Below are 25,279 nucleotides of genomic sequence, written 5' to 3'. Positions count from 1 at the left end.
GTGACTAGCCCAGGCCAGCTGACTTCGGCTCAAGGGGCTCGAGCTGCTGTTTTATTGCAGTGTGGGCTTCCAGGCTCAGGCTGTAGTCCAAGCTTGGGGATCCTCCCACTTCGCAGGCCTACAGCCCTGGCGGCAGCAGCAGCAGCGGCCGGAGCCTGGAAGTCTACACTGCAATGAAGCAGCTTCTTAGTCCAAGCCCGGCCAGCCTGAGTCAGCTGGCATGAACCAGCTGTGGTTTTTAAATTGTAGGCTAGACATATTGGTAGATACCCATACACACAGATCCCCATGACTTTGATAGGAGTTCTGTGCACAGAGTGTGCTTGTACAACTGAGCCATTAACATGCTTTATGTATTGTGCTTATTTATATTAAGTACTGCTTAGAGCCCCAACCAAGATTGTGCAAAGTATTGTACAAACACATAGGAGGAAGAGACAATCCGTGCCCTGAAGGGTTTATAATCTCAATATACAAGCTATACAGATGTAGGAGGAAAGAAGGAAGAATGATCTCCATTTAAAAAATATGGAACTCAGGCAGAGTTTGTGACTTGACCAATCTTATACAAAAAGCCTATGACAGAACCAGGAATTAAATCCACGTTTCTTTGAATCCCAGACCAGTGCTTTTTAACCACAAAACCATCTTCAGTATACAATTAAAGTTATACCTCATTCAAGGAGCATATAAGCAAATAAACAACCAAATTAAAAATCTATTGATTCCCATCATTCTGTATCTGAATCCAAATGGCTAAGGTTGCAAAAGTTTCTGCAACAGTCTTTCCATTAAATTAGTGGCACATAACAAACTGTTTTATTCTTTCTCACTGTGCTTTTCTGGTAGCTTAGCAGAATGTAGAACAGAGGCATTAGTATCTTATGGAAAAGTAGATTGTTGCTCTTTCTTCAACACCAGTGTTTCATTCTGGCACCAGAGTCACTCCTCCACTGAGTGGGAACAGTTTTCCTGGGCCTTGCAAGTCAGGTTCAGTGTTTGTGGGCTGTGGGTATATTGTAAGTATAACTTTTTTTTATTTACACACATACACCTGTCCAGGAGGTGTTCAGGCAGCATGCAGGCAATTCCTTCTTTCTGAAATCTTGCCCCAGCATTAATACCCAGTTTTCAAACAGCGACTCTGTCTCAGGAATTGACTCAGAGATCAAGAGAGCAGACTCTCCTGCTGCTTGTACAGCACCTTCTCCAAGGCATACTGCCTCTTCACAAAAATGTGGATAACAAAAACTAACAACAGCACACTATATCTTCCCAAGATTGAACACTTGCTCGCACGCTAACACTGGGAAACTAACAAGACTGTATAACAGTGCCACCTAGTGATGTTTAGCATAGTCAAACCATTTTTGGGTGCCACTGAAATATACATCTTAGAAAAAGATGGATGCTTTCCTAAGAGAATAGTAGTCTCCAATTTTAGCTTGGGCCAAAGGGCAAAGCTAAAAGAGAAAAGTCTTGCATGTGCATCTTAAATTCTTAAAATTTTCTTGTTGCTCTTACTTTTCTCACTGAAGCCTGAGATAAAGGAGATCTTTCACTTTTCAGAATCTTCCTCTCTCTATATATATATATTTTAGAAATCTTCTTAACTACCTGATAGGCTCTCTAAATATTACAGGATCCACTTTACTGTCTAGTTTGAATACCTTTGGGACCCAGTTTTCTAATATGTCTAAAGCTCCTTCTACTTCATCACATAAATGTTTTGCTATAATTTGGCCTCTCCGTGTTTGAAATCTTTGTGGTCAAAAACTTTTTTTTTTTTAAAGTAAATTATTTTCCTCAAGTCCCCACACCCAATGGATTTTGAGAGCACCTTTGACCAGTGTTTTTCTAGTAGCATATTGTCTCACGTGTTCTCCAGGCTAGTTACATGAGCCACCAGTCTCTCTATTTTTGCTTGTGTTTCCACACACGCTTCTCTGAGACCCTGTAGATTGACATTTATCATCTCTCTAAAGTTTAAAAGCAAAGAATTACTCTTCAGTCAGCAGCATGATGTCTGGGGCTGACTCCGTTCCTACTGTGTCCTTTCCTTAGCCACATCCTTTCCTTTCCCCATGTTTTGGGCCAGATCCTGCAAACATTCCGTGTACAGAATACTTCATGACTGAAGCATGAGCCCATAGGGGGTTGTTATGAGATTGCTACATAGAGGAGAAGCTGACTCCCCATGTATGATTTTGAATGTGCTGAAGTGACTGTGTGACTCCTATTTTATGTACATGTGGAGCTCAGTCACAGCATGGTATACCTGCTCTGCTCTGCAGCTCCACCCTTTCTTGCTCTCTAACTAATCCTAATATCCTGTGCATCAAAATGTGCACATTCTTCAGATTTAGAAAATAATATGAGTACAAGAGCTGTGGTGGAAATGATGCAGGTGAAATATGTTTTGATTAAATCAGAATATCATTTACTCAGAACACAAATGTTTGGTTTACAGTCACCCCAGTTTTGCCCCATTTTTCATAGCTAATGGGGATTTCATATGATAACCCTTCTTGGAATATTAAAGCTTCGAAGGCTGCATTATCTTTGTTTCTTCATCAAAGTCCATAATTATAAAAAGCTGCTGTTCCTTAGGTTCAAAAAGATTTTTAAGGCCTGGTGTATTGGAAAGCTTGGGGGTATAATTAGCTAAAATGGAAATAGATGCAAGTGAAATTTAGTTCCTGATGTTTTAATTTAGTGCGGTACTGCCATGTGTTTTTGAAGAGAATTCTTAAAGGCAAACATAATTATTTCATTATGGTCTTCAGAATGTTTTCATTGGCCTTAATGACAAGAAGCTGCATAAGGAGTCATACATTTTAATTAGCCCTTATATTTATATCAGATAAATAACAAATAATTGATGAAAAACAAGTCTTCTGAATGGATGATTTCACACAGAGCTCTGGTTACAGTTTAATGATAAAATATTTCTCTTATTGCTTTGCATTTTAATTATCTAGAATTATTATTCTAGCAGAGATGTTGAAATGTTGTTTCCATGCATTTCGTTATATTCACAACTAATTTATATGAATCTGAAGCCAAGGAAAGGTGTCTTTATTAGTATATCACATACAACAAATTGCCAACTCTATTAATTTTAGTAAGCTTTTATTACATATATTTAGCTCCAATTTGGTGATTAATTTTGCTTCGTTGAACTCAGTGAGAGTAGAATTTGACTTTTTTTGTGTTCTTTCATTTCCTGATTTAGGACAAACCCTGCTGTTCTTACTAGCTGGACTCAGGGAGTGAGCGTGAACTGCGGGATTTGGGTTGGTGTTTTCAAAAGAGCCCGAGAGAGTTAGGAGAACAATTCCCATTGACTTCAGTGGGATTTGTGTTCCTAACTCTTTCCAGGAACTTTTGACAATCTTCCCCCTCCTTAGCCCTAAAAAACATACCCTGAATTGTATATGTTGTTTGTTTTTTAACCACCTGCATTTACTGATCCATGTTTTACTTTTTTTTATTCTTTTCATTGTCTATTTTACAGTGTTGTGAGAAAATTACTTCAGAGTTTTCCCTGCATTTTTTTGAAGCATCTTTTATGTTTATAAGCTCTTTTATGTTTTATTTTTGTAATGAAACATATTTCACATGATTCATTCCTCAGAGTGTACAGAACTCTAATTGTTGTTATTGATTTTGAATTTCACAACCATTACAAGTAACCCAGATGAGTGGCAGATAAAGAGTAATAATCCATGGAGTTCTGGAAGTGTTTCATGTTCGTCTGTAGTACTTTGCGTGATCAATATTAACTGCCCCATTGAAACTAACTGCTGTATCAAATAACAGTAAGTCAAATGAATGTGCTTACAGATTATTTATTTATTGAAAGCTTTAATTGTTCACTGGGGCCCTGCTTATCTGAGGGAACAATAGAAGCTAGTGATCGGACAAACTGGTTTGCAAAGGCTGTGGATACCATCAGACAACAAGATGGCTCCTGTCTATGGGTGAAGTGAGAGTTTTCCAAATCATGCACCAGCCCACATGATGATTATCCATCTTGGCCATCCCTGGGGCAGATGCATGGGGAGAATTTTTTCAAAGAGCTTCTCTTTGCTTCATGGGGATTTCTTTCCTTCCAACCATTTCAGTTTCTCTGGGTAACAGGCAGCATATTGTCTAGGTCAGTGGTTCTCTACCAGGGTACGTGTACCCCTGGGGGTACACAGGCTCTTCCAGGGAGTACATCAGCTCATCTAGATATTTGCCTAATTTTACAACAGGCTACATAAAAAGCACTAGTGAAGTTAGTACAAACTAAAATTTCATATAGACAGTGATTTGTTTATACTGCACTATATACTATGCACTGAAATGTGAGTACAATATTTATATTCCAAATGATTTATTTTATAATTATATGGTAAAAATAAGAAAGTTAGCAATTTTTCAGGAATAGTGTGCTGTGACATTTTTGTATTTTTATGTCTGATCTTGTAAGCAAGTAATTTTTAAGTGAGGTGAAACTTGAGGGTACGCAAGACAAATCAAACTCAGGAAAAGGGTACAGTGGTCTAGAAAGGTTGAGAGCCACTGGTCTAGGTGGATTATTGTTTGGAAAAAGAACAAAAACAATTTTCTAAAATTTTGAAGTTATACTGATAGCAACCCACAAATAAAGGGCTCAGTGGGAGATTTGCGTGCGTTACGATTGTAGGATCAGACCCCAGGTGAGGAAGTAAAGGGAAGATATACTGGGCTGCTTATTTTATGAAAATTTGGTGGTGGGGGGGAGGGTAGATCAAAAGAATGCTTAGCACTTACAAAAGTGCTTCACATTTGCCAGAGTTGTGCAAGGATTAACTAATTAAAGGGCACGTCTGTTCTGTTTAATTACTCTTAAATAATTAAAGAGCAGTTCTGACAAATGACTCTAAACATGGGCAGGCATGGGATCTCCTATTTTTATTGTGTCTTAATAATTTCTTATAAAAATTGCTCAGGTTACAAGTAAAAAAATGTTTTTATTTCTAACTCTCAGCCCTGAGACTCTGAATCTTTGCTGGTTAAAAAAACCTTGGCTTGGCTGTTGTGGGGAGGTAGTCCGTGCTTCTCTACCCTCCTGCAGGATCTGTTTTAAAGTCCTTCCCTGTGAATAACTGCATTAAAGACCTCAGCCACTTCTCAGAGCTTTCCTGCGCTGCACAGTGAAATTGACATGATTCTTGACAGATTGAGGCTTTCCACAATGTTCTGAATAGCAGTGGTGAAATTCACTGGAATCTTGTCAGTTATACTTCTCTGCAGTTTGGGAATGTTTTCAGCTTCAGTGGAGGCACTAGGGGTATTGTTCTGCAAACTCAGGAAGACAGTACTGAATTGATTCGTGTTCAAAAAGTTCTCTTTCCAACCATGAAAATAGAAAATTACTTTTAAAAATAAGCTTAATTTCTGCAGAAAGCAATGGCTTAGGTCCCCCATGCATGCTGAGAAAAGCTTCCTATAGTCTACAGAGAGTCAAGATTTGTGTTTGTGCTTTTAGTATATAACACTGTATTACATTACATTACAAATTTATATGTAATATAAGATAAGACTACATTTTAGAAACATGTAAAATTACTTAAGATGGCTTTTCCATATATAATATCATAATTAAAGTCCATATTGAGGGATCTTTTAGGACTAAAAGCACATGCATCCCATTTGAAAGAGAAATCTCCCCTTTCCAATAGCATAAATCATCCTGTTTTTACCCTTAAATTTCACAAGACATTGGACCTTAAACTTGTCTCTAGTCCAGGACTGTATGTAGCTAGTCTTGGGTCTTGGGCCAATGGAATTTTGTAAGGAAATTCCACATTTGAAGGGAAAGAATATTTTTCTGTCACAATGTTTTGTCGAAAGTATAGTGGAAATTTGAAGCTGTTCAGAGGTTTGGAATATTCTACTAGGTTCTCAGGAGATGGACTAGTGGGAAAAAAAATAAAGTGAGCCAGCGTTAAAGGTGCATGATGAATAATAAATGCTAGTTATCTCATGGACACCACTATCTCATACGTGGTACACTGAATGCATGTGTGTATGTACTGTACACTGTGGGTACATCTTCACCGATGTCGGCAAATTTGCTGCCATCAGATCAATCTATCTGGATCGATTGAGCGGTCAGTGAAGCCGTGTAGAAGAGGAGTTACGAAGTCGACAGGAGTTATGCAAGCTACTCTGCATAGCTTGCGTAACTCCTGTCGACTGCTGCCGAATTTGAAGGTAAGTGTAGACCAGGCTTGTGTGTGTGTGTATAATCGTACTTCCCTCCCCTCTTACATGGGACTGATACTGGTTGGTTAGAAAAGCCATTTCAGACCAGGTGCTGAGGAATGTATGGAGTGCTACTAGTCAGCTTTTTGACTCAGAGTGGGTGGTCAGAAGAATCCATTGCAGAACAAGCCAGAGAATAGTCTCTCTTGTGTGTCTGTCTTTTCTTCATCCTTCGTCTATTAGATTGAGAAAGTAGCTAGAATCTGATGTTCTAATCCTAGTATTGTCACAGATTTGCCATGGAACTCCAGATAAGTCACTTATAGCTTTCTGTGCCTCCATTGCACCATCTGTATATAGGGGATAATAATACTTAGCTATTAGATATGGTTGTTGTGAGAAATAATTAATGTCTACAGGATACTTTTAAATTTAAAGTGCTTATATAAATAAACACGACAATGGTGCTGAATTATGATGAGGGAAAATTTGGTACAATATTAGCTAGTCATTTTTCCGACGACTTCCCCAACACATTATCAATCTTTTTGTATAACAAAAATGTTATTCAAAAGTTTCAAGGGGTATGAGTGCATGTCCACTTGAGTTGGATGAAATTGAGTACTGCATTTGCTCCATAGCATGAATATTGGTGCTATTCCGTTCATAAATATTCACCCATCCTGGCTGTTTCTGTCAGTATCAGCAAGCTTGGAGTGCAGTACTACAGCTAATGTACTTCCAATTCTCTATCTGAAGACTGAGCAGAGACACCCCCTCTTCTTGGTAAAGCATATGAAGGCATGGTCTCAGAGGGTGTGTGCGTGTTGTGTGTGTGTTAATTTTTCCCAGAATGCTTCCGATGCCTTTGAAATCTAGGGAGAGCTGGAGGCAGGGGAATTTCTGAAGATCACACCAGAAAGAAAGGTTTTAAGATCTGGGCCAACACCCTCCCTCCTTTCACCTCTTCCAGAAGAAGAAGTTGCCTTATATATGCTGTGAATTCTGTAATAGAAACTTGTCCTTTCTTCCGACTCCACTGTGGCGTTTCAATCAGAGATCAGAACCAGTGCAGCTACACTGATTTTTGACCACGAATGGCTGAAGCGGAGTTATTTCCAAATGCAGACAAGCCCAGTTTGTTAAACAATTACTTTATTTGATTAAGGTCTTGTCTACATGCAAAAGTTGTACTGCTTTAACTATAGCCATATAACTAAGCTATATAACCCCCGCCCCCTCCAGCATGGATGCAATTATACTGATATAAATGTCCTGTATGGGAAGGGAAATAAGGTCTACTGGTATAACTGCATCCACATTAGGTGTTAGATTGTTATAACTATATTAATAAAAAATTACACCATTAATACAGTTACACTGATAACTATGTGTAGACTGGGCCTTAGTATTAATAAAACCCAAACCCTATAGAGCTCTTGAGCAATGAGTTATAATGAACAATGGGCTGTTGCCTGGTAAACAGTCCTTTCTTTTGCAAATGACTATGGGCTGTCAGCGAAAGAACAATCTGCAGAGTGAAGGGAACTTTCTGAGGGAAGGAAACCAGAAAATTGCAGAGCTGTAAGTCTTTTTAAGTGAAAGCTGGAAACAATATATTTTTAATAAAATGGACAGTTACTCTACTTGCTGCACCCTACTGTTCAATTTCTTTTTATGCCTCTGTTCATTAAGTTCTGCGTACTTACACTGATTATTTACAGATGTATTAATTTTCAACTTGCTTGTACAAAATATGTTCTTCAAAAGATAGTGAATGACATTACACTCATCAACTGGTAAGTGTTTATTGCCACCTATAATATGCAATTTTTAAAACAAGAACAACAAAAGACAGTTCAGTTCATCACTGGAAGCAAGCCCTATATTCCCTGTGAAAAGTGAAATAATCATACAGTCTGACTTAAAAAGTAATAAGCCATTTGTAATGGATTGAGATCATACAGTGTAATGAGGCATTTACCTGCTCTTAAACATTTCAGCTTCTTAATATAATTCTGAACAAGTAACCCATTTACTCAGCTGTGATGCAGTTTCTAATTACCCTTGTAAATGGACATGCAAAAGAAGGTATCTGTAACAGGGTGGCTTGCCCCTTAAGGGCTGGGGCTAGCTAACCCTGATTACAGAACGAGTCATACCTGGGAGAGATCAGGGTAATAGCCAGGTAAGGAGCAGCAAGCCAGAGGCTACAATGGGGGAGTGGGAGCTTGCTCAGGATATTGTAGTGAAGGGGGGGGAGTGGTGTGGCGTACTGTGAAAGGGTCTTGCAGGAAAGACCCTGAAACCCAGGGAGCTGTGACTGAGAGGAGCCCAGGGAGAAGGAAGCTTCTGTGGGGAAAGGCTGCTAAAGCTGGGAGGATGGACTGTGAGACCAGAGTGGAAGAGAAGAGCTCTGCCTGTGAAAGAAGACACCAGAGTGAAGTATGGGCTTTTATGGGGTGATGGACTTTGTTTTGGGGACCCTGAGGACCGTTAGGAATGACTTCTGTTACTTAAACTAGCTCCAGGCAGAGGTGTCTTAATGCACAGAAGAATAGATTCTGTTACTAAACTGAGGCATGGGGGTACCCATGGAAGCTGTGTGCAGTTCTTAAGGGGGCCTACTAATGGGGACAGGAGGCCCATAAAGTAGCCCCTGGGCTGGGAGAGGTGCTCAGTTAATGGCCCCCCTGCTGCTGTATATGAATCAGTTAGTGTCATCCAGGAGAGTACCTGTAATCCACATTAATTGGGATAATCAGCCTTTTAGATGCTACTGTATCTACCTGTAATACTTGTAATCACAGAATTAGCATTGGTTGAGTCAGTGTATTGATTTCAGGATTTAAAAATAACCCAGTGTTTAAAACTTTCTAAAGTAAACAGTCATAAATTGGAGAAGTAAAATGAAGTGAAATATTACCTAACAAGTCCCTTTTACTACATTTATGATTAGAACACAACAGTTTTATTTTTATCTATGTGATACTGGACAACAATGTAATGGATTAAGGATATTAAAACTCCCATATTCTCTCTGGCTCCAAGCCATGATAAGATGCTTTATAAATAATGTTATATGAAGACTAGCTAGGAAGGAATTTAAACTATATTTATGGTACACATGTTAACACCCAAAACTAATAAAAACTTATATTGGAGATTAGATCTGAAGAAGAATATATCACTCTTTTAAAGTAGCACTCCAGATTATTCTGTTGGCTTGCTTCAAATATGTAGCCTTGTTAAGAAGAACTGATTCAGATCCAGAGCTTTTGAAGATAAAAAGGCTCCAAATATTATAAAACATTTATGGTTAATATAAAGAGAAATTTTCATACATATGGGGAGGAGGGAAGGAGGATGGGCATTGCGTACACACGCTCTAGTCACAAGTCCATTTCCCTGGTGATTTTAGTTTATTATCAAAGATATTGCCCAGTTTCTCCTCTCATTTAGATGGTTGCATATCAGGAGTAACTCATCAAGGTCAGGGAAGCTACAACCATGTAAAACAGGTGTGAGAAGATAATTAGACCCATTTATGTTTTAAATGTCTTGTCCCTCATTACCCATCTTCTTGTAATTGACCCTGCAGGGAAATCATGCTGAATTTGGGACATCAGAATTGTATGGAAAGGCAGTAGATGCTAATGTTTTAAACAAAGTACAAAACGGACAGATTCTCTCCTGCTGTAAATCAGTACAACTCCTTTGACTTCTCTGGAGCTAGGCACTTTACTCGGCTTGAGGATCTGGCCCCATGAGGTCACCTGCAAGACCAAGCAAGAGAAAGTGGGTTGTGAGGTTCTTATGCAAAAATAAAACCTGATATCACAAAAGCAACACCACAAAATTGCTTTTGGTAAGATATTCTCGTTTTTCAATTTTGTACCCGTTTAGAAATCACACTTCTGAATTGTGGTACTCTTTCTTGACCTGAGTGAGGGTAAAATCACTGGCTTGGAGAGAGGGAACACCTCCTCTCCCCCGCCCCCACAAAGCCAGTATGTTAAGGATTTTTTTCAACCACTTTCCATAAAATCTAAGCTTTCACTTAACAGGTTTTTTTATTTTTCCTCTGTGAAGATACACCCCCTAGTGTAAACTGATGAGCTGCTGCCCTGTAAACTCAGTTTTACATGCCAGATCTTTGGCTCACACCTTATGTGTGCACACTCACTTGCTGGTGACTTCATTGTTGTACCTATGTTGTTTACTTGAGGAAGCCCCTCCTGTCGTTATATTGAGTGTCTATGCTGAAGCGCCACAGCGGCACAGTTATAACTGTGCTGCTATAGTGTTTCTAGTGAAAGCTTTTTCTACACTACACTGCTAGGTTGATAAAAGCCCCCTTGCATCAACCTAGTTGTGCATGTGTCTACACAGAGATTGTTTCCCACCTATATGAGTGCCCCATTGCAGTAACACTGAGCAGTGTTGAGCCATGGTCGATGTATTGAGGTTGATGCAATGCAAGCATAGACACTGTTACTTATGTCGACCCTAACAATCCTCCAGCAGCTATCCCACAGTGTCCACACTGATCGCTCTGGTCACAATTGTGAACTCCACTGCCCAGGGGTCCCAGAGACCTGCAGACCCCCTTCTCCTTTAAAGCTCTGCACATTTTTGGAATTCCTTTTCCTGGTTGTCCAGCTTGCTAAGCACACCTAGCAGCTCTGTTGTTGTGTTCAGCTGACCACGCTGGTTACGTGCGCCAGACTTGATCCAACATGGAGTACACAGGAGATCCTGGATCTCCAGGCCTGTGGGGAGAAGAGGCTGTGCAAACACAGCGATGGACCAGCCGTAGAAATGTAGAAATCATATCTATGAGCAGATTGTCCAGAGAATGCTGGAGAAAGAATATGCAGAGACCAGCAGCAGCGCTGTGTGAAAGTGAAGGAACTGCGGCAGGCATATCAGAAGGCCAGGGGTGCCAACAGTCAATCCAGTGCTGTGCCACGGACCTGCTGCATTTACAAAGAGACCTCACCACCACCACCTGGCAGATCACTGTGTGGATATCTCCAAGGAGCCCGGGATACAGGCCCTGGCATGAACAATGAGGAGGTGGAGGAGAAAGAGGAGGAGGATGGGGGACATGTGACCGGGGTTCCAGCTATGAGACACCACCACAGTCCAGTCAGTCCCAGCAGTCGAGTATGGGCAAGCCCGATGCAGGGGAAGGATCCTCAGGTAAGTCTAAATTTATTTCCCATTACAGCGATGGTGTCCCCAACTTGACAGGACACAGCTGTTGACTTCTTATTAATTTACTCCTACTAAAAGAGGTAGCAGAACAACAGAGAAAGGTAGCATTGTTATCTGCTTTTCATTCCCCTCTATTGTTAGGCACGGGTGGGCTACATGGAGCAATTTTTTTGTGTACACATGGATATCCCTTGAACCCTCCTGAGAGATCTGGGTGAGGCTTTCATGGAGGTACTCTGCAGTCCTCTGCCAAAGGTTTCTAGACATGGCAGCCTTATTTCTTTCCCACACCAGTCAGCGATACCTTCAGCAGGCACCATTGCAGTACTCAGGCTAGCAGCGTACAGGCCCAGGCAGCTTTGGAATGCCAGCAGCAGCTGTGCTGTCTGTGCCTTTGTTACCCTCAGGAGTGAGAGATCAGCTAAAATCAGCACTGCCTGTGGACAATGCTGCCAATATTTGGTGCCATTGCCCCGTACTCATAGTTTCGTGCAATCAAGCAACTTCCCTCCTCATTTCCCTCACCCTTGGTGGGCCATACCCGCCTTGGCAGGTGCTGTGAGTGGCGCCAGGCACAAGCACTCCGAAGCAGAAGCGTCAAGAAGCATGTCTTGTTTAAAACTTTAGGGGAGGAAGGGAAGGGAGTTCTGAATCTTAACTTTCGCTTTCTGTTGTGACTGTATTAACAATGGTAACTCTGTTTTATCTGCAACTGCTGCCGTTGTGGCCTTGAGGGATTCCCTCTCCACACCCACGGAATGCCTGAGCTCAATACAAGGAGAAAGAAGAGGACTCAGGATGACATATTCAGAGAGAGCTGGCAGCAGACTGTGAGGAAAGGGCCTAAGTGGTGAACGTTGCAGACAGCCTGGAGGAGGAAAGGGTGGACAGGAGAAAGTCCCAGCAGGAAGAGGAGAGGGAGATGCACCAGTATATAATGGGGCTTCTCCAGCAACGAACACAGATGCTGCAGACTCCTATGGACCTACATGTTCAACCGTCACAGGCTTGCCTCCCTGGGCAGTGAATGGAGAACTCCATTACAGCATCTCCAAACACTTCCCTCTACATTCCACATGGCATTGGGGTCCAATCCCCCACCCGCCACTCCAACTCCAGGGAATATTAAGGATAGCTATAGCTTCACATATTCTGAGCTGTGATAGCCACAGTTGCTGTGTGTGCAGGTAAAATGGACATGGATGTTCTTTCCCCTTAAGCTCTGTTCCATTAATTTATTAAGTTTTTTTATGTATTTTCTTTTAAATTGCACAGATTTATTTGCCCTGAATAAAATTCTATTATTTGGAAAATAATTCATCTTTATTACTTCACAACATATGGTGCAGAGTGCCTAACAGTTTTGAAAGCACCCGCTTACTTGTTACTGTACAGTGTGACACAACAGATAGGATAGAGACAAACACTTTGTAACGATCATCATTTTGCTGTGCTTGCCGTACATTTAATAGATGCATTGACAGTGTTACATGTACACCCACATGCCCCAAATCAGCAGGGCCAGGCAGAGAACGCTATAATGCAGTACTGTGGCTCACTGTTAAAATTCTCTTGGAAACTTCTCTGAGATGCATAGCTCCAAGTTGAGTTCTTCTAATAGCCCTTGTGTCTGGCTGTTCAAACTCAGCAGGCCTGTGGCATACCGTGGGTCTCTGGCACCCGGAGGCCAAGCCTACATTTGCGCCCTCCCCCGTGCAGGGCAAGAGGGGTCCCGGTGCCGCCCCCCAGCTGCCGTAGGGAGGGGGAATCTGTACCTGTAGGGGGAGGAGGGCATGAGGCCTTGAGGGGGCGCAAATGCAGGCTTGGCTCGCCGTCCTGCCCCTCCGTACTTACCCACTGCGTGGCACCTGCCTCTTCTACTCCAGCCCCACAGCCTGGTGCTGCCTCAGATGGGCCAGCCTTATCCCTCGGCCTGGGGGGTGGGATCGTGCCAACCCTTCACGATGCGCAGGGAGCGGGAGGCGCAGGAGGCCCCCCCTCAGTACACCACTGTCTGCAGGCTCGTTTCCTGCTCTCTCCCACTGTCCCCCCATCAGCAGCAGCAGAACCCCATGGGGTGGGGATCTGCAAGCCCCTTTCCCCCCTCCCCCCACTGTGTGGGGTGCAGCTCGGAGTCCACGTGGGGAGGGATGGCATGATGGGCTCTGGTCCCCGTGGCTCCCTCATTGCTCCCAGCACGGAGGCAGAGGGGCTGCCTCCTTGCTCCTGCAGCAGGAGCCCTCAGCTGCCAGTGTAGTGCCAATAACTAGGACCTGGGACTAAACTTGGGTCCTGGGTCTGGAATGGTCTCAAATTCTGATAGGTCCTAGTTATCGATACTACACTTGACACGGCCACAGGACCCTGGCCGCCTGCGACAGCCGGGAGCTGCTCCTCCTCCGAGGGCCCGACCAGCGCCCGGGGGCATGTGATAGGCCAGTGCAGCAGGCAGCTGCTCCACCTCGGCCATCTGCCCCCTTTGTTTCATAGATATTATGCAGGATGCAGCAGGTAGCTATAACCATTTTCCCACTGACATCCATTCTTGGTGAGTAAACAACACCAGTATCCAGGGACGTGCAAAAAGGGCCCCCCCCCCCCCCCCCCAAAATCAGCAGGGACACAGAACATCTCCGAGGCCAAGGTGTGGAAAGCGAGCTCCTCCAAAAGCAGCCAAATTTTTATTCTTGTGCATGCCCCTGCTAGCATCCCTTCAATCTACCAAGAGCACATTTAACTCTTATTCTGCATCTGTTGAGTTGGTAGTTGAATCTTTTCATGGGGCTGTCGAGGTGGCTGGTGTACAGCTTTGCGGACCAACAGAGCAAGGAGTAGGCTGGGTCCCCCAGGGTCACTATTGGCATTTCAACATTGCCAGTGGCAATCTGGCAGTTGGGAAAGAAAGTCCCTGCTTGTAACTTTCTGAAGAGTCCTGTTTTCTTAAAGATATGAGCGTCATGCAACTTCCCTGACCAGCAAACGCTGATTGGGTGAAGCATCCCTGGTGATCCACCAATGGTTGCAGAAACATAGAAAAGTGGCCCTTTCTGTTGGTGTACTCTGTGGCAAGGTGGTCTGGTGCAAAACTAGGGATATGTGTGCCGTCTTTTTCTCCACCACAGTTCAGGAACCTTACTGTGGCAAATCCATCCATTATGACCTGCACATTGCTGAGAGTCACAGCCCTACATACAAGGAGACGATCAGTGGCCCTGCACATTTGCATGACAATGGCCCTCGCAGAGATTTTCCAATTCCAAATTGATTTCTCACTGACGGATGCAGTGCTGGATTTCTAAGTTTCCACAGTGCGATCACCGCTCTCTTTTCCACTGTCAGTGCATTTCTCGTTTTGGCGGCCCTATGCTGCATGGCTGGGACAATCTCGGCACAAAGATCCAGGAATGTGGCCTTCCACATCTGAAAGTTTTGCGGCCACTGCTTGCCATCCCACGCCTGCATTATGATGCAATCCCACCAGTCAGTGCTCAATTCTCGGGCCCAGAAATGGTGCTCCACCGTCTTGCAGTTGCTCCGTGAATGCCACTAACAATCTTGAATTGGTTTTTGCTGTGTCCCACAACAATCTGTCCTCCAGGAAATCTTCATGGTGGGTTCCTCTTACAGCTCTGCCAATACTGGAGGATCATGTGTCCTGTACTTGCAACACTCTTGACAATAATGCAGAGCTATGTGCAGGCTCCATAGGTTCATGGTGTTTTTTAAAAAGGTATGAAAATTATGGGATGTAGATGACATGGAATGAAGACGGTTGCATGCTGGGTAATTGCTCCCAGTCACCACTGCGTGGCTTATTTCTGCCCCACCATGCATTGCCAAAACTTCCCAAAAGACAGTGCACTGGACGGTGGCGGGTTGCATACTGGAATACCTACCCATGGTGCACTGCACTTTACAGTGACACAAGTACACCTGGTGAGGATGGGTAGCGCCGATGCAAGAAGCCAAGCATGCATGAGCACAAGTGATAGAGCAACTACGGGAGCTTTATGCTGATGTAACTTGTGTCAACCAAAATTCGTAGTGTAGTGTGTCTCTCTAATGTAGACAAGGCTTGAGGGCATGGTGTAGACACTAGCTAAAGCAATGGGAGAGGTTCTCCCATTGGTGTCAGTAAACCACCTCCCTTGGAGGGGGTTAGGACAATGAAAGAATTCTTCCGTCAACCTAGCGCTGTCTACCCTGGAGGTTAGGTTGGCATAACTACATTTCTTAGGGGTGTGGTTTTTTCACACCCCTGAGAGACGTAGCTATGCCATTTTAATTTTTTTTTCAGTTTAGACCAGCTCTCAGGAAGAAGACAAGTCTCTCACCACCTTAGAGTAAGAGCCTAACTTTGCATCAGGATGCAAATGCCCACCTAAACAGGCTCACAAGTAAACTATTAACACAATATTAATGTGCACTCAAAGCCGGTCTGTAAGCTGTCTCATACACATCCTGTCCCCCTGCATTACCAACTTGCACCAGGTAGGACCCGTTGTGGTAGGTGCTGTAGGGAGGCACAATCCTTGCCCCAAAGATCTTATAATTTATGACAAGCAAGATAGAAAGGGTGTAGGAGAAAGATGCAACTAAAAGGAGAGCTGGTATTCAAAAAAAATGTCAATATAATTTTTTTCCACAAAAAAGGCTATAATTTCACAGAGAATTTTTTCCTTTAAAATGTTCTGATTTTTCTGTAAGAAACCAAAAGCTGAAACTTTATTTTTCAAACTAAAAAGGGAGAACTGAGGCACAGAGAAACTAAGGACCAGTTTTATAAAAGTATTTAGGTGTCTAAAGATGCAAACAGGCGCCTAGTGGGATTTTCAAAAGCACCTAGGTACCCAACTGCATCTTTAGGCACTTAAATATCTTTCAAAATCTGGCTAAGTAACTTGCAAGATCTCATAGAGCAAGGAATACAATCAGCATCTCTCTTTGCTACCACTTGCTTCCAGGAAAATGTGTAACCACTATAGCAGTGATCCCCAAACTTTTTACCTCACACTCCCTCTTAATCCCTGTCTGCACTCCTCCCCCCCACCGCGGTTGGGAGATGGGGACGGGGCTGGGAGTGGGGCCGTGTTCAGGACTGGGAACTGAGGCTTGGGCCAGAGTCGCGGCCAGGATGGGAGCCAGGGGCTGAGGCCAGGGCCACAGCAGGGGGTGGGTCTGTGGCTGAGGGCGGGGCTGGGGCTAGAAGCAGAGCCGAGGCCAGGAGCTGAGCCTGGAGCAGAGTGGGTGGCGCTCCCTCCCCGGATCCCATGGTGCAGGCCCAGGTCCCGCAGCACCACCGCCCCGAACGGTCACCACCTCTCAAGGGGGCAGATTTTCTACAATAGAAAAACCTCTTCCATCACTGTAGCAAGTGTGCTCCAGTGGCATAGCTGCAGCTGTGCTGCTCTTGCGCTTGTTGTGTAGACATACCCTAAGGCCATGTCTATACTACACAGTTATGTTGACCTAACTTACACTGGCATGCAGCCACCGCAGTTATGAAATTGCTTGTGTGTATACTTGGCTCCTTGTGTCAGCAGTGCGTGGCCTCAGCAGGAGTACTTGTTTCAGTTGTATGGTCAGTGTGGGGCATTGTGGGATGACTCCTGAAAGCCAGTAAGAGTCGACATAAGCAATTCAGGTCTGCCTGATTACATCGACCGTGACTCTACACTGCTCAGGGAGGTGGTGTTACTAAATTTGCATAGAGAGGCACTTATTCAGTGGGAATCAAATTTAAGTGAAAGCACAGATAGGTTGACATAAGGCAGCTTAACCAGGTAGCGTGGACCAGGCCTCAGACTGAGGCTAGATTTTACTGTGGGGTTCCCAATTTTCTGCCAGATGTAATTATACGGAAACCATCTGCACTCTTAATTGCTGCTTTGCTGTGCTAATTTTTGCCTCAGTGTACCTGCATATGCTAATTTAAAAGAGACAGTAGGCCATTTCAGTTCTGTCATCAGTTACAATAAAACAAACACTTGAACAACATCACTATTCATTTGTAAATGAAGCTAATTGTACTGCAATATCTCGGACAAGCTGAGAAATTTAATCCCAGAATGATGAATCACTTATGTGACCCATTACTGTGATACCCAGTCACAGTTTCTTTTTGGTGACCATTAAACTAACAAAATACACAATTTGTTTTAATTTCAGTTTACATATTGGATTGAAAACTGGGCTTTACAATGTTTCTTTTTGAATTTTGGTTTAAAAACACAGTTTATTAAAACAGTGGTGTAATCCTGGTTAGTAGAAAATTGAAAGTAAGAATGTAAGGTTTACAGAATATTACGGCAAAAACAACGAGAGTCCTGTTGCACTTTAAAGACTAACAAATTTAATTTCTCCAGGCATAAGCTTTCGTGGGCTGTAACCCAGATTTCTGATTTCTTTAGGGATTTCTTTAAACAACTTTGAGCAGTATATTTTCACATCTTGGGAACCTCGGCCTACTCCCATTGCAGTGAAAAGCTCCATCAGCTTCAATGGAAGCAGAATTGTGCCCTTGCGCAGAGTTACTTTTATAATGTAATTTCATATTAACTTCCTAACTTCCACCCATTGACTCCCAATAATAAAGCCTAATAGTTAACAAACAAACACAAACAAATCAATAAATAAATTGTGAAGCTAATAATTTGAAGTATATTGCTAATCTCTTTTTGAGTTTGTATTCCCTCTGCACACAAAATTCCCATCTAAATCATGTATAAGTGATGAAAGATCAAGCCCTTTGTATTGAAAACCTGTTTGTGTGTGTTGTTGTTATGCAATTAGCTTGATTCACCAATTATTACTGAGGCTTTTCAAGATTTATTCATCAAAACTTCTGTTAATTTAGCAGGATGATTACTATTTGTATTACAGTAATGCCTTGAAGCCCCAGTCAAGATCAGGGCCAGGCTGTGCTAGTTATTGTACAAGTATCTAAAAAGATAAAATCCCTGCCCAAAACAGCCTTCACGGGCCTCACCTTGTAGTGTCCCGTGAAATATGTGTTAACTACTTATGCTAAACAATCTGTTTAACTTTGTATTTAGCTGTGGCACTGAGTTAGTTTCCCAGACCTGAAGAAGAGCTCTGTGGATGCTCAAAAGCTTGTCTCTCTGACCAACAGAAGTTGGACCAATAAAAGATATTATCTAACCCATCTGGTCTCTCTACCATTTAAGTAGATCAGACACACAAAGGGTGGGAGAAAGGAAATATTATTATCCCCATTTTACATATGGCTAACTGAGGTTCAGACAAATTAAATGAGTTGCCCGAGGAAATTAGCGTCCAGGCCGTGAACTGAACACAGATCTTTAGAATCACAGTTTCGTTCCTCATACACAATAGCATTTTTCTTCTCAAAGTGTGCTGCTTATTGGGTCCAGTCTTGTGGCCTTACACTAGTAAGGACGGCTAGACTAGGTTCCTTATTTTCAATTTGATGTCTGTGGTTGGGCTCATTGTTAAGTATTTAATGATGTTGATACGTTAAGTGATTTTGACAGATACATTATTTGAAGCATACCGTAAGAATTCTACATGGTATATAATAATGATCTAAAGAATCATGTTTAGCTTTTCAACAAAAAGACAAGGATAGCTTTGGATCTCTGAAGTGGAAAACCATGTTATAAAATTTAAATGTAGATATTTAATCTTCTGGTGTCCCTTATGAAAATGCAGTGCCACTTCCCATAATAAAAGTCAGCCTGAGGACTAATTTTTTAATTTTTTTTTTTGGCCTTCAGCCCAAGTCATGTAGTTACAATATACGGTGATTAGTTGATTCTAAGCCCTTTTTTTGAGGCCTAAGCTGTCTTGTAGAGCTGAACTATGTCATGAATAAAAAAGATGCTTGAAAAATGAGTTAAAATGAAATAAGTAATGTAACATCATAGATTAAAGACAGATGTGTGCAGCTGACAAGACATGAGCTTATTAGAGGGGGGAGGGAAAATAGAAGATATGGAAAGTAAAGAAATATAAGTACTTACACACGTCTAAAAATTTAGATGTATTGTCTCCATATGGACCAATAATGGTGGTCTTTGTTTCAATCCCAGCTCATAGTGTTCACTCCTAAAATACTCAAAAGGGATGATGATGATGGTGGTACTGGTACCCCAATTTACTAATAAAAATTTAAGCTGAAATGTTTCTTTTAAATTGTTTTTTCGTGTTTTGAGTTAATTATGGCTCTGGGTTAAGCGAATATACATGGTTTGCTGTAAATTTAAAATCCTCATTCACTGTAATGGTCAAGAAGACATGACTGAGGGGAGCAGATTTTAAGAGGTTTTTTCTGATGATAAAGCACCTTTATTTAAAAAAAAGAAAAAAAATCAATGTTTTTACCTATGGTGTCCTTTTGTTTTCAACCCATTGTCTGTGATCTGCACCTGTTGTATATATGGTAAGAATAGCAGAGATTCATAGCCCAGCAACCGTACTCAGCCAGAATCCTGTGTGACCGGGTCAAACACACACTCACTCTAGGGTCATGGGCAGGTTACTAAGTCAAGGCTGGCAAGTCTCCATGATAATGTTTTCTTTATTTCTCTTAATCTTTTTTTTTTTTTTTTTTTGTCCGTCTTTCAAACAAGCGTTTTTTCTTTAAAAAAAAAAACCAAAAAAACAAAAAACCCAAATCCTCAAAACAATGCAAACTATTTAAGTATGACAAATTCAAAGCACTTTATTATTTAAAAAAGTTGGGCAGAGCAGGAATCAGTGATATTTTGGATTTAATTTAATGGTATAGTTTTGAATGACACATGAAAGAAATAAATGTGTATGGAAACAAATGAAGCCCACTTTTCCACTGCCTCGATTTTTACTGGAAAATGATTCAAAACAGACTTTTTTTCCAGACTAGACATAAAAGTTAAATGATCTACAGTATATAGTTATTTTTTCAAATGTTTGGAGGCTTATAAATAACATCTACAATGAAATGCACGCACACAAGCAGCAGAGAATCTGGTTCTAATTGCTTGTACTTTAGCTGAACTTTGGCGTTTCCTTTGACTTTCTGCCTAATGTATGTGAGCTGTGTGCTTTGCACTCCAGCAGTGAATTCACACACACACACACAAAAAAATCCAGACTGACTCTTCTTGGTGCCAACAAAAATGAGGGTTAACAGAATGTTTTGACCAAATGCAACACTTTGCTATTCACCCTAATTAGCTGAAATTGCTCCTTCCCACCAGGGACTCAGAGCTCAATGTTCAAAGTTCCCTTGGGGCTATCCAGGAAATGCCATTTGCTTTACAACTTCTTATTTCTTTTAAGACTCAGCTGTCCAAAGTGTGCCTTAAAATACAGTCTTAATAATCTAAAGTTTCTAGTAAAATGAAAGGGGTTTCATACTGCTTCTCTGCTTCTAATCAGCCACAAAATCAAATACCTGTCTGTCTGTCAACATGGTTTAGCTAGCAGTAAATTAGCTCTTATACAGTCTCCTAAGGATCTTATCTGCTACTTTATCTAACCTTTAGAAAAATTTCAAACATGTTAGGAATCATGAAATGATCTTTTGTATGAGAATCCCTGAATGCTTAAATGGAACTTGGGTGTTTTGTAACTTCATTTATGCTGTATTTTCTCAAGTGATTTGGGATTCCCATGTGTCACATCCGGTGCTAATAGCAGGACATTAAAAAAACAAGTTTTGTTTTGTTTTGTTCTCCCCACTTTGGGGAAATCAGTGCCTATAATTGTAGAATTACCTTAAAATTGCAGTAGCTGGGACTCCACCCTCCTGTTTATAACACATATACATACATACAGAATGCCTTTTTTCCTGCTGCTCTTGCCCAAACAACCTATGTGAACTAATAATAGTGCTTTGTACCTATACATAGTATCTTTCATCCTGCAAATGCAAAGTGCTTTACAAACATGAATTGATTAAGCTGCTGGCACCATTCCTGGGAGCAGCCAGCATACCATTTTACAGATAGATAAACTGAGGCCAGGAGGCTGAGTCCAAGAAGTCACGGTAACAGAGATAGGAATAGAACCCATGTGATCTGAATCCAAGCCTTCTGCAAAACTGCGATTCTGCGAAACAAGCCCTATAATTGTGTTTTCTAGTGACAAATAAAACTCACTAGGTGTTTGTTCTTGTGACACATGTTTCCAGTATATGGGTTAAGGCAATTTAATAGCAGATATAGCTGAGCTGGTCTGGGAGGTTTGTTTCTTGTTTTTGTTGTTTTTTGATTGTCGTATCCATTTTCAAATTGTCTAGGTAGGCAGTTCTATAGCAGACTCCTCAGCATCTTCAGTTGCTGACTCTGCTTTGTGCATTTATGAACAGAGCCGGGTGTCTTATCTCGCCTAAGTAACACAAGTTCCTGTGGCTTGTTGGGAGTCTGACAGAGCTTTGTTGCGCTTATGGTTAGCAATTGGAACAAAACTATTGGATGCTGCTTCTTGTTTGGAATGAAACCATCAAAAAATAAAAGCAGATCAGAATTATTCCTAAAAGACTGCTTTCCATAAAGTAAAATCACATAAGAATGGCAAGAGTGCGAGTTATTTTACCGAATGACACAACCCTCATTCCCCATGGCATATCTAAAAACTGCTTTTTAGCCTGAGATAGCTGAATGAGCTAATACAGAACACATAGTCTGCTGAGATTGCAGAGTTTTAGAGCTAAAATTTTTATCATTCCAAATACTGATTGGGAGCCACTACAATGCATATACTAGCATGAAATAAGGAACAGAACGTTTGAGATCTCTCAAGGGCATTTGATGAATCTAACTTTAATTTAAAAGGATTCATCAATTATTGATTTAAGCAGGATGACTGCACAAATCAATAACAGCACACACTGTGTCTACCTTAAATGCTAAAAATGACTCTTGAAAGAAAGAATATAGTGGGTTTTGTCTCCCTCTTTTTTTTTTTTTTGGTTAATAAAAAAACTTAAACTTTGCTCAGCAGAGCTGGAACCTGTGGAATTTTGCTTGTAACTGGTTTTGCTAAGTTAGTGTGAATGCTGTTGAAACACAGCACAGAACAAGTGTGGTTATTGCTTTAATCTTGTATTTCACCCTATGTAATTCTTTGATTCCCTGTTTTTCATAGAAATATGCCTCATAGATGTATAAATCAGAAATGGATTCCTACTAATAGTCATTTATTTGCTTGCAATGAATACGTGCATATTGGAGGCACTAACTTACTAACTTCTTGAAGTTGATAGTAACTTTACCTGAATAAGGACAACCGAAATTACTCAATTCTCTGACAAATAATGAAGAGTTGTCTGACACCGAAAGGCCCTGTTAATGAATTCTGAAAATGCGGGTTTGGGATGAATCCTGGATGTCATACAAATGTAACGTTTTAGAAATGTGGAAACCATCATGTATAGTAAATCTTGTCCAAAATTTTCTATTGAGTAATATTCTTTAGGGGTTCACAGTTAGGTCTTTTGAGAGTTGGCTGTGTGAATAATGTCTAATGTTTCTGGATGGATACAAGTCCATAGGTTTCGTAATTTCTATGTATCTGTTGAAAAATTAGAGGTATTTGTTTAAGAAGAAGCAGAGCAACTTAGTGAAACAAGAAAATGTATTGCACATCTATAGCAAATATGAATAGTTATGGGGGTGTATCAGAGAAAACTAATGCAGATGTTTGGAAAAGATCTAATTCACATCTCTTATCCTGCTTCACAAAGCTTTCATGTTGTTTCCCAGAAAGGGGTAACTAACGCCTCAATAGATTAAAAATGAATTGCCATCCAGGAACATTGTTAGTAAAGTGACAAGATGTCATTATACTCAAGTAGCCCCTTTGCAAAGGGGTTTACAAACATTAACATCCCATAAAGTAGATAAATAAGTGTTACTGCATTATGTCAATTATACAGATGGAGAAACTGTAGGATTAGAATTTGGTCATGCTTTGCTCCCAGTCTTATGCTTAAATCATCTGTCTCTTAATGCACGTTGAGGAGTTTCCATATCCTTCCATGACAAAGTTGCATCCTGAAAATGTTGCCTCTGTTGGGCAGGTAGATGAGAGACTTCATAGAATATTTAGCTAAAAGGAAGATACTGAATGGATAGATATTTCACAAGTCATTCCCCATCAAAGGACAAATTCTGTGCTCAGACGTGCACCCATAGCTCATGTTTAATTCCAAGGGCAGAATCTAGAATATGAGCTAAATTCTGCCCTCTGATATCCAAATTCATTTCCTAATCTATTCTAAAGGATTTGTGCTTGGGTATCCTAGAGTGGAATTTGGCCCAGCATGTGGCTATGACAACATGTGCCTTTTGGAATATGGAATGGCAAGATTACGGAAGAGGCTGAATTTATGCATCCTGTTCATTTTTTAAAAAGACACCTGTGTTTGGGAAGATAGTGTGTGGATCTGATGGCATCTCTTCTTAAATTTGGTCGGAAAGCGAAACATGCTTGTGATACACAAAATTTTTAGTAGTTATAAAGAGATAACTAACAGAGCGTATAAAAGTCAATGGTAATTCACTAAGATGATGTTTTTTCTTTTCTTCTTTTTCTTTTGTAGCCATCGAAACTCAGAGCACCAGTTCTGAGGAGCTTGTCCCAAGCCCACCTTCCCCGCTTCCTCCCCCTCGTGTTTACAAGCCCTGTTTTGTCTGCCAGGACAAGTCATCTGGATATCATTATGGCGTCAGTGCTTGTGAGGGATGTAAGGTGAGTATATTTTGTTAGAAAGCCCTAAATTTCTTTTAGGAAGGACTAAGCAGATTAGGTTCAGACTGGATTGAATGCCTCTAAAGACAGGATAATTTGCCTGCTTGAATTAATTCTGACTTGGTGAGTAAGGCCAGACAAGTAGTTGTCATTCCTGGAGCTACCTGTCCTCTCCACCCTTACAGCAGTACTTCTGGCAGAGATGTCAGAAAGGATTGGCTGACATGAGGATGTAATTGGAAGTACATCTTTTTAGATGTGGTACTTCACAGAATGATATACAAATACATGATGGCTCCTTCTCTTAATTTATTGTGTCCACGGGTAAACTAAGTATTACATTGGAAGGCGGGATTCACATGATCCTTTACTATCCTTAGTTCATCCTATCTGTGGTACTTTTATGTGGTATACTGCCTATAGTATGTTTAGAGATGTAGAGGTCAAAGTTCAACAGAATTCACATCATCAATACCCCTCACACAATTAAGAGCCAGTGTAAAGTTAAAATGTGGATATTGTTCCAAACTTTCCAAAAATGTGTCAATAGTCAGATCTGAGTTTTGGTTATGGACCACAGACAAAGCAGAATGGCAGCTGTAAAACTTACTTTGACAGGCTACAAAGTAGAAATAAGGATGTATTTGCCAGCTACTTTTCAACATTGTGATTGTCAGAATTTTAGTTGACTATCCAAACCTATTACACACACAGTGTGTGATGAATTTATGGCATCTGGAATTGGAGTTCTAGAGTATGTACTTGTGGAGACTGAACATGCATCAAAGAGGTTATTTGAGCTGAGTCGTGTGTGTATGTTTGCACTCGTGCGCAAGAGAGAATATATAGAAGAGTTGGGGAGGGGATATTGTGCAAAGTGACCATATGATAGCGACAGTTTTTTCTGGCAATGTTAGAGGGACATATAAAAATACATTGGGGGAAAATTATGAAGAAAAGGTGCCTTTAAGTAGGGAATATATAGCTTTTGGTTTTATTAGTGATTAGTACCTACTGTACAATACCTGTTTTGGTATGTGAGAGTGGTTATAGAGCAGAAGCATTACTGTATTTGGAAATCTGGTTCTGTAGTCCACACAGGTGT

At 41.2% G+C, this 25,279-nt stretch overlaps 1 protein-coding gene across 11 annotated transcripts in view; it reads left to right on the top strand.

The window, feature by feature from the left end:
• Positions 1-25,279, top strand: part of RARB (retinoic acid receptor beta) — a 483,315-nt gene that overhangs the window by 362,400 nt on the left and 95,636 nt on the right. For all 11 annotated transcript variants that reach the window (XM_067561902.1, XM_067561899.1, XM_067561898.1 and 8 more), the window contains one exon: positions 24,026-24,174. In XM_067561902.1, the coding sequence (XP_067418003.1) occupies positions 24,026-24,174 (149 nt within the window). The remainder of the gene's footprint in view (positions 1-24,025; positions 24,175-25,279) is intronic.

Source organism: Emydura macquarii, unplaced genomic scaffold (assembly GCF_026122565.2).
Source record: "Emydura macquarii macquarii isolate MOO-44397 ecotype Brisbane River unplaced genomic scaffold, CSIRO-AGI_Emac_v2 contig_2422, whole genome shotgun sequence".
NCBI lineage: Eukaryota > Metazoa > Chordata > Testudines > Chelidae > Emydura > Emydura macquarii.
This window is presented reverse-complemented; position numbering and strand designations above follow the sequence as displayed.